The sequence below is a fragment of the Psittacula echo genome (assembly GCF_963264785.1).
Source record: "Psittacula echo genome assembly, chromosome: 27".
Lineage (NCBI taxonomy): Eukaryota > Metazoa > Chordata > Aves > Psittaciformes > Psittacidae > Psittacula > Psittacula echo.
The window spans coordinates 2,625,863-2,636,200 of NC_137762.1; the positions used below are offsets into that span (position 1 = coordinate 2,625,863).

General features: G+C 50.9%; 1 protein-coding gene across 1 annotated transcript; it reads left to right on the forward strand.

Annotated features, from left to right (window-relative positions):
• Positions 1 to 2,931: 2,931 nt before the first annotated feature.
• On the forward strand, positions 2,932 to 6,684 carry LOC308230523 (keratin, type II cytoskeletal 4-like; the record flags this gene model as incomplete). Its single annotated transcript, XM_080635252.1, has 9 exons — positions 2,932 to 3,441; positions 4,307 to 4,521; positions 4,761 to 4,821; positions 4,935 to 5,030; positions 5,196 to 5,360; positions 5,476 to 5,601; positions 5,786 to 6,006; positions 6,281 to 6,315; positions 6,413 to 6,684. The coding sequence occupies 9 exons, from the start codon at positions 2,932 to 2,934 to the stop codon at positions 6,682 to 6,684; spliced, it is 1,701 nt and encodes a 566-aa protein (XP_080491378.1).
• Positions 6,685 to 10,338: the final 3,654 nt, after the last annotated feature.

Sequence of the window (10,338 nt, forward strand, 5' to 3'; positions counted from 1 at the left end):
GGAAGCCCACCAGAAGTGGCTGGAGCTGGGAACGTGCCTGGGTTTGGCCGAAACAGAAGGCGATGCCTCTGAGAAGCTGGGGCTGAGCCAGGAGCACTTTAGGGTTTGGCTTGGGGCAAGAGTCACCTATTTTTGTTCTTAAGTTTAAGACTCTGTTTCTTCTCTGCTTTATAATCTGAAACACGGCGTTGTAGGTATTGTTGTGAGGAATCGTTGCAACACCCTCGTCTCTGCTGCCTGCAGCTCTTTGCAGTGTGAGAGCCAAAGCTGCAGCCTGGCTTGGGCTCCCTCCATGCTTTCTGCAGTGCTCACACTTTGCGTGGTGCAGATGATTGTGCTGTGCACAGCTCCTTGCGAAAGAGATCTGAAGGCACGGCGGGAGCCCAGGCCGTCTGTCGAGTTTTACCTGGAGCAGGCTGAAGTGACTCCAGGTTTGGAGCAATCTTCCCATCTTGTCTGAAGACGTCAGAGTGACTCAATCTGGGCGTCTTATCTGTACGTGCTCACTGTGGTCAGCAGCCAGGCATTTGGCTGACTTAACAGATCTTTCCCCTCGCGGTGGAGCCTCCATGTGGGATGTTCCAACCAAGCCGTGTTGCCTGCTGAGAAAAGCAGTTACCGTGTGTGTGGCAATCTGAAGGGAAGCCATGGGAAGAGATGACCTGGTTTACTGTGAGCAAAAATGGAGCTACTCTACACCCTGCAGCTCCCCGGGAGTGCTCGTCATGAGCAAGTGCACTGGGCTGCAGAAGGGTCTGGAGAACTTGACTCTGTGTCTTGAGGAGAACAACGGGGATGTAAGACCCTCTTCATTCCATAGAACCATAGAATCATGGAATGGGTTGGGTTGGGTTGGGAGAGACCTTAAAGCTCATCCAGCTCCAACCCCTGCCATGGGCAGGGACCCCTTCCACTGGAGCAGGTTGCTCCAAGCCCCTGCGTCCAACCTGGCCTTGAGCACTGCCAGGGATGGGGCAGGAATGGCTTTTCTGGGCACCCTGTTCTAATTCCAGCTGCTTTAGGAAAGGAAGGTTCCCCAGTTCCCTGCTGTAGAAATCACTGCCCATGTTCAAGCTGCAGACTGTCACTGCACACATCTGGATAACCCTTGGCTTATATCCCCCTTAGGTGTAGGTTCACCCTTGGCCAACCATGACCTGAGTCCCCCTCAATGATCACATTCTCTCCTACCCTACCCCACCCCAATGCTGTGCATGAGCTATGGTGTTCAGCAGCCTTGGTCTAAGTGAAAGCCGACGGCATTTCGGTTCTGGTTCCTCTTGTGGCTTTTGGAAGTGGTTCTCTGGGCTGGTGTTGAAAGTCTCTGAAGTGTCTGAGGCTGCTGTGTGGCCCCTTGGGATACTTGCAAACAGCGTTTAGGTGCACAAAGTCTAATGAGTGATGATTAAAATTCATCCTCGGATGAGTATTGTGCTTTGGAAGCCAACAGGCAGTGTAAGAGTGGGGAGCTGAAATGGGTGGAAGGCTTTAAAATCTCTTTCCTTTGACTTTTGTTTGTGATTTATGGAATGAAGCACTAGGTATATATTGGGTTTTTTTGTTAAGTTTCATGAGTGCATCTATCACGTCTATTTGATTAATGAGACCCAGAAGATTTCTGCAAGACGCCCTGCAGGTAAACCTCCCACTTCAGAGCCACAGCGTTTGTGCTGGAGATTCAACATTGTTCTTCTCTAATTTGAAGCCACCGCTGTTGTCTTAACCCCCCAGGTTTCTGAAGTGAATATGGGAACCACCCTTCCAGCCCCACCTAAATTTGCTGTGGTCAAAGCTGGGGGCAAAGATGCCATTCCTCCCAAAGCAATATTAAACAGCAATACCTGAACGTTACTACATAAGAAAGAGTAGTTCTACTCTTAAGGAGATAACTCAGTTACTGCTCATGAAAGTGTTAAAGAGTTCTACCTTATTTCTAACTGATCAATATGATGAACTCAGCCGCATCGTTTGCCTACCAAAGCAAGTAAAAAGACATCATTTTAAGAAGCCCCTGTCACCTCTGCCTGCAGTTCTCTGCTATTTGCCTTCAGTCATCATTACCACGTGTAGCGCCCGAAGCGTCCTTTCCGTCCTCTGCAGGTTCAGCAATCCCTGTGGCCATCAGAAACGCACAAGGAAGGAGCTTGGACATCCTGGTTCTCCTGCTCATTCCACTCTGGTGCTCCGAGTCTCGGTACTTGGGTAGCTCAGACTCTGGGAGACACATTTTGCAGGAACGTGCCCTGGAAGCAGGCACTCCCATCCCAAGTGATGCTCTTAGAAAAGGAACCAAGCACCTCCTTTCTGGATAAAATAGAAATGCTGACCATTGTTAAATGTTAATGTGTGGTGGTTTTGCTCCGCGCAGGAAAACTGCCTCTTGGAAAGCCATCGGCAATTTTCCACTTAAGCAGGAGATTTGTGTGCTTGGGGGAGTTGTGAAAGCCTCATCCCGGTTGGTTTGCACCAAAAAGCTGGTCTGACACTAAGCGTCAGGGCAAAAGATGCAGCTCCAGACAAACTGCAAAATCATTAAGAGCAGGTAGAAAGGTGGGAGGAGGGAAGAACATGACTACATCCCCGTAAAACAGAGTTTTCCTGATGCCATAAAGATATAAGAGTCCACTTACTCACTGAGACCTGTTCCAATGCTCTTGCTCTTTTATTCTCTTCTGCATTGCAAAGCGTATTTCTGGGTGGAGTCAACAATTTGGCAAAAATCTGTTAACCGCACCAAGCTGATGAAGACAGTAAATTTGTTTCCTCTTCACGCCCTTGCAGACCCAGCCCACCTCCAGGAGCAGATAAAAGGGAATGCCTGGAGCTGTGGAACCAGAGAAGACTGTGCTCACTTCTCTCCGCACTCATCCCGCAGCAGCACAGCTCCCTTGGTCCTTCTGCTCTCCTCGACTCCGCTTGGAAGAACCGGCCATGTCTCGGCAGTCAACCTGCAGAAGCTTTGGAGGCGGAAGCAAAAGGGGATTCAGCTCTTGCTCTGCCGTCGGTGGTGGCTTTGGAGGATGTGGGGGCAGAAGCAGGATCAGCTATAGCTCGTTCTCCACATCCAGGGGATTTGGAGGCAATGGACGTTGTGCAGGTTTTAGCAGCAGGAGCCTCCATAACATGGGTGGCAACGGAAGGATTTCCATGGGTGGCTCTTTTGGCGGTGGATATGGATGTAGAATTGGTGGCTTTGGTGGAGGCTTTGGAGGAGGATTTGGCGGCATTGGAGGAGGTATCATTGGTGGAGGAATAGGTGGCTTTGGTGGTCCGGTGAGAGGTGGTCCTGGGTTCCCCGGAGGCATCCAACCGGTGCAGGTTGACCCAACCCTCCTGCGGCCGGTCCATGTTGATATTGACCCTCAGATCCAACAAGTGAAGTGCCAGGAGAAGGAGCAGATCAAGACTCTTAACAATCAGTTTGCCTCTTTCATTGACAAGGTGAGAGGCTGGAACAGTGTTTGCTTGAGAATGGGGACTCTGAGGAGCTTTCCTGTGCTGTGGAGAGGGGAATACTGTCCTTCACAGCTCCGTGTGGGCAGCTCTGGAGGGCGGGTGGTGTTTGTACTGAGTCCTCCTAAGGCAATGTAATAGCTTTCCATCCACAGAGAAAGCAAAGGACTTTCTCTGGGTTTGGTTGATCCAACTTCTTGCTTTGCTTTTCTCTTGTGTTCTTTGAGGCCAAAAGCGGTTGTGCTACACTCAGTTATCCTTTAAGTCCATCCTTTTCAAGGATTTGTTCTTCTTGAGGGACTTTGAATGTCAGGAAGAGCTTTGAGTTCATTCCTGGCTGTTCTTTACTTCACTTCAAGTACAGTTGAGTACTCTTTAGAGTTCCTGCATTGGGAGAACATTGGTTGCAAACATGCTTCAGAGTTGTTTAAATGCATGACATGAATACTGAATTCCTCTCTTGCCTGCTAAGAGGAATGTTTTCCAGTATTGAGATCCTAATGTGGGATTTCATTCACTGGAAGGTAAAAATGATGATCTGATGCTTCTGGAAATGAATTTCAGATCAGAATTTGCAATTGGCAATGGCAAAACTGTAAAACTGGAATGTGATGTTCCCATGGAGAACCAAAGTAGAGTAGAAATGAAGGAGAAAAGAGGAGAAATTCAAGGATAGTTGAAAAAAAGCAGAAAGAATGGAGCAATCTTCCTCTTGGAAAATGGCTTTTAACCAGCCATAGTCATAGTGGGGATTTGGGAAGTGATTCCCTTGGTTTCCCACATCAGCAAGAGGAGGCTTGAGCTGTGTGATGCTCCCCATGTGAATCTCACACATCCCTTGGTGGGCTTTCAGGTCCGCTTCCTGGAGCAACAGAACAAGGTCCTGGCCACCAAATGGGAGCTGCTCCAGCAGCAAGGACCAATGGGCCCAAGGAAAAACCTCGATGTCATCTTTGAGAACTACATCCAGAACCTGAGGAGGAGGCTGGAGTCTCTCCTGGGACAGAGGGGGCAGCTGGAGTCGGAGCTGCAGAACATGCGTCAATATGTGGAGGAGTACAAGACCAAGTAAGTGCCCTGGAGAGCAGAGCTTGGGCATTCCCACAGGCTTCCCATTGCTGAGGAGCTCTGGAGAAATGGGGCTGAGGGAAGAGGGGCTCTGCTGGTTGTCTGATGAGTCCAAGAGACTTATAGACTGGTTTGGGTTGGAAGGGACCTTAAAGCTCATCTAGTTTCAAGCCTCTGCCACGGGCAGGGGCAATTTCCACTAGAGCAGGTTGCTCATGTGGTCTTGTCCTCTTCAATAGGTATGAAGAAGAAATCAATAGGCGTACTGCTGCTGAGAATGAGTTCGTGGTGCTCAAAAAGGTGAGTTACAGAGACACAGTAGAGGAGGCTGCAAAGATGTTGGAGGGGGAAAGCAACAGGATGGTCGTGGGGCAGAATGAATCTGATGTCTATCTCCATGATCTTTCCTTTAGGATGTGGACTGTGCATACATGACTAAAGTAGAGTTGGAAGCCAAGGTGGGAGCTCTAACTGATGAAATCAGCTTCCTGAGGTGCATCTATGAGGAGGTAATAGCTTTCCCCTCCCTTGGCTGGTTGCAGTTGGAATGTGGTGGCCAAAGACACTGGGGTGGGACTGGGTGTCCATTGGATTTGGTCTGCAGAGGCTGCTTGGAGCTGCTGCTCCTCTCTGCCCTCCTCAGATGCTCAGGCTGACTCCTATCTTGGTTGTAGGAGCTGGCTCAGATGCAGACCATCAGCCGAGACCTGTCCGTGGTGGTGTCCATGGACAACAACCGGCACCTGGACCTGGACAGCATCATCGAGGAGGTCAGGCGCCAGTATGAGCAGATCGCCCAGAACAGCAGAGCTGAAGCTGAGGCTTGGTACCAGAGCAGGGTGAGTTGGGATGTAGTAAAGGCACCTGGAAGAGTTTCTGCTGTTGAATGCAGAGCAGAGGAACCAGCTGAGTTCTTAGTGTCACTGATGGGTTGCTTTATCTCTGTGCCATCAGTATGAAGAGCTGCAGAACACTGCTGGAAGGCACGGGGACAGCCTCCGCAACACCAAGATTGAGATCCAGGAGCTGACCAGGAACGTGCAGAGGCTGCGGGCTGAGATTGAGAACGTCAAGAAGCAGGTAGGGGCTCCTCAGCGTCGTGGTGAACCAGGGACAGCGTGAGGGAAATGTGGAATTCATTGGAATTCAGGTCCTTTGCAGCAGATTGATGGTTCCTGCCTGTTTTCATCCTGTTTGTGCCCTGAGGCTTCTCCAGTGGAGGCTGTGCAGAAGGGCACTGGGAAACTGCTCTTCTTTCTCTCAGAACCATCAGCTGCAATCAGCAATAGCTGAGGCCGAGGAGCGGGGTGAGATGGCCCTGAAGGATGCCAGGAGGAAACTGGAAGAGCTGGAATGTGCCCTGAGCAAAGACAAGGAGGAGCTGGCTCGCTTGCTGAAGGAATACCAGGAGCTTCTCAACATCAAGATTGCCCTGGATGTTGAGATTGCCATGTACAGGAAGCTGCTGGAGGGAGAGGAGAACAGGTAATAACTCCTGTCATGGTGTCCCGGCTGAGGTACTCTTTGGGACAGGTTGAGGTTTCATCATCTCTCATAGCCCATTTAATCTTGGAATCTTCCAGTTTTCCCTCAAGCTTTTAAGCCTAAAATAGCAAGGAGGTCTCCACAGGGAATGTTCCTCAGTGGTTTTGGTTACATTAAATGCAACATGAGATAAGAGGAGCACTTAGAGGTTGTATGGAGCTGAGCTGCTGTCTATTAGACCAGATTTACAACTTGTGTTCCTTTTCCTACACAGGCTCTGTTTCGATAACCCATCCAACGTCAATGTCTGTAAGTATCTGCCCATCTTCTCTTCTGCAGAATGGCTTTTACCTGGGTTTCATGAGGGGTTACTTGATGTTCACTGAGCCTTGTCCTTGTCTTGCAGCTGTGGTAGGCAAAGGCTCCGTGGTTGGAGGCAGACCCTGTGGCTTTGGCCCCAGCAATGGCTTGGGAGGAGGAGTGTGTGTGGTCGGAGCACCAAACATCATCGGAGGCAACTGTGGCTTGGGAGGAGCGATCCTCACCAGCGGCTTCTCTTCTGGAAGCGGGAGGATTTGCAACCCTGTAGGTGGCAACTTCATGCCTGGGGGTGGCTCCTCCTCGGTGCGGAGATGCGTCACCACCACAACAGTCAAATCCTCGGGTGTAAAATACTGAGCCCTGCCCTCAGTCCCACCAAGGAAAGCAGCATCATCCCCTCCCTCCAGCCCGCAGCACAGCCCCTGCCACCCTCGCCGGTGTCCAGCAACAAAATGAACTGTCCCCCCTGTAGCTCAGAGCCTCCTGAAGTCACCCTGCCCAAAAGGGGGGGTCTGCAGTGGAACCCAGCTCCTCTTGGAGCCCCACCAGCTCCAGGGGTGGAAGATCTCCCCTGTGCGTTCCAGCGCCCATCTGAGCATCCCTCGCTGCGCTTCTTGCTGCTGCCCCCCGGCTGCTGCTGTGGCTGAGGAGGAGCATGTCGAAAATGGCTCTTTCCTGTCACTTTTCAAGGTCTCTTTTTCAATGACCGCGTGTCCCTTGCGCCTCCGCGTGTCCTGCATGTCACCCACATGCTTGTTTCAGCTCTATCAGGCACTCATGTAAGCAGAAGAAACGTGATAATGCCTCATAGTCAGAGTTGGGAGTGAGAAACAGGTCTCTGAGATGTCCACCTTGCCTTGGTGGAGTAATTTGGCAGCTTTAATGTTTTATAGATCCCTTTCCTTCTTCTTCACACCTGACGTATGCATGGCCTTATTGCAGCCCTTCTGTTGCGTGAACCCTGCTGCATGGCTGCTTCCTACCAACACCCCTCTCCTTCGAGTTCTTCATTACCAATAAACTGCAGACAGATGAAAAGATCTCTTTGTGTTGTCTCATCACTTAATGGTCCCAGGAGAGGGAAAACACCCTTTGCTCTTCTCTGTAAGGGATGGCAGTGGTGCCTTCACCATAAGGAATGGCAATGGTGCTCTGTCCCATGGTTCAAATCACTGAGCACCATGAACTGCCCAGCTGAAGTGAGGAGGAGGAAGATGGTTCTTCTCCCTCCTCCTGCTCCTCCACAGTATACTCCCTATCACTCTGTGGGGTGGGAAAGCCATGGCTCTGAGGAGTGTGGCACTGGAAGGGGACATGTGATGTCAACCTGGTGGCCATTAGGTGGGCAGACTGTGCTCATTCCACACAGAGCAGGATGAAGTGTCCAGCCCTCAGCTGATGGGTGCCACAGGAGCAAGGCAGGCAGGGCCACTAGTGGGGACACTCCAGTATCTGAAGGGGGCTACAAGGATGCTGGAGAGGGACCTTCATCAGGGACTGTATCAGGACAAAGGGTGATGGGCTCATACTGGAACAGGGGAAGTTCAGGTTGCAGATAAGGCAGAAGCTCTTCCTTGTGACGGTGCTGAGGCGCTGGCACAGGGTGCCCAGAGAAGCTATGGCTGCCACATCCTTGGCAGTGTTCAAGGCCAGGTTGGACACAGGGGCTTGGAGCAAGCTGCTCCAGTGGAAGGTGTCCCTGCCCATGGCAGCAGGTTGGGACTGGATGAGCTTAAGGTCCCTTCCAACCCAAATCATTCCATGGTTCTATGCCATTGTGGTTGGGAAGTGGCAATGAATGAGAGCAGTTTGTTCATGATGGTCTGAACATGATGGTTTGAACATGGTGGTCTGAACAAAGTACTTGTGGCAGCTGGACTGGGGTAGTCTGAACATGGCTGTTGTGATGTGGTTTCAACACGGCCATTAGGATGTGACAGCTGGACTGGTATTGGTTTGAACAGGGCTGTTGAGACGTGATGGTTTGAACATGGCTGTTGGGATGTGGTGGTTTGAACATGGTTGTTGGGATGTGGTGGTTGGACTGGGGTGGTTTGAACATGGCCATTGAGATGTGGTGGTTGGATTGGGGTGGTTTGAACATGGCCATTGGGATGTGGTGGTTTGAATGTGGCTTTTGGGATGTGGTGGTTTGAACACGGGCATTGGGATGTGGCAGTTTGAACATGGCTTTGGGATGTGGTGGTTAGACTGGGGTAGTTTAGACATGGCCATTAGGATGTGGCCATTGGGATGTGGTAGCTGAACTGGGACTGGTTTGAACATGGCTGTTGGGATGTGGCAGTTGGATGGTGGCAGTTTGAATGTGGCCACTGGGATGTGATGGTTGGAGGACACCAACTAGAGGTCTGCAGCGGGAAGAGTGGTTGTCCTCCAGCTTTGGCTGGCACAAGGGCAAGCAGCACCATCTACCTGACAAGCCGGGCTCTTACATGGACACCAGCACCTGAAGACGCTGCGTGGACACAAATTACTCATTAAGAAAAACAGCGTGAAAGTATGAGACAACCTGGAACCTGCTATTACAGCTCCAGGTTAGTCATTAGACCTCATAAATAACACCCCATTGCAACCAGATTAATTTGATTAACGCTTGGCTGGGCTCTCCTGCAGCGCTGGGAGGAGCGAGAGCCAGGCCGGTGGGTGAATCAACCCCAGCTGCACTGAGCCCTGCACATTGTCTTGGTGTAGTCCCAGTGCTGGTCAGATGGAGGGATGGAAGTGGAGAAGATCCATCTCACAGAGGCCTGCCCATCAAAGTGAAACGAGGAAGAAATGGTGGTTCTTACTTGAGCTATTGCCCCATCCCAGGCAGTGTTCAAGGCCAGGTTGGACAGGGCTTAGAGCAACTGGGTCTAGTGGAAGGTCTGTGGCAGGGGTTTGGAACTGGATGACCTTTAAGGCCCCTTCCAATCCAAACTAGTCTGGGATTCTATGATTCCAATGTTGCTTTCATGCTGATCTTCTTTTCCCCCACATATTATTTCGGTTGGCTTCCTCATACGCTGTCGGTAACAGGCTGTGATGTGCCTCATGCTCTTGCTTGCCTAAACAATGACACTTCTCGTTCTCAAGTTTATAGATTGGGATGGAAGAGACCAAGAAGGCATCTCCTCCTTCCTCATCAAAGCAAGGACTCCAAGGACAGACCAAGGTGGTGCAAAGCCCTAGATGACTTCCTTGGGAGGATGGCAGAGAGGTGGAAGATCTCCAGTGTGCTGAACCCCGGGAGGCCACAGATGCAGGCTGCATCCTGCAGGAAACCACAGGCTTTTTAGAAGTTCCCTGAGTTCTTCCTGGAGTTTTTCCAGGCTCTAACACAGAGTTTATCTCTCCCATCTGCTGCGCTCATGAAAAAGGCAGTAACATTAATAGCCCAAGTGCCTCATGCTTGAATGGAGGATCACAACAGCCCATGGCCAGGCTGCCCTTCATCTGCTTCATGTGGCACTGGGGTGGCTGCTTGCTCCTGCAGACCAGTAGATCCATATTTGCAGCAAGGGGCCTGTTTGGCTTCAGATGAGTGAATTTCTTTGTGGAACAGCCTCAGTGTGACCAAGTGATGACACTTCCTCAGTGTTTCTAGGTAGAGCTGTTGCCATTTTGGACATAAAGGATAAAAAATACTGAATTATTGTGGGTTTTGTTGGTTTGTAAGTTCTGGTTTTCTACAGCAAAAGCACAATCTGTGCTGATAGAAAACCTGCCTCAGGAGCCTCCCTGGGCTAGGGTTAGGTGCTCGAGGAACCTGCCTGTGTCCTCGCATCAGTTTTGGCTTGCTGAGATTGGAGTTCACAGTGAGGTGGCAGATGTCTTACTCCTGGTTTTACCACTGAGTCTCCATCACTGAGTCTGGGCATCGTGGGGTTGTAAGGTGCAGGTTGGGGTGGTGAATCTGCCCAGCCACCAAGTGTGGGTCCAGTGCAAGCCCCACATGCCCTATGGCTTGGAGGGCGGTTGGGTTTCACTGATGAGACACTCTGAGTTCCA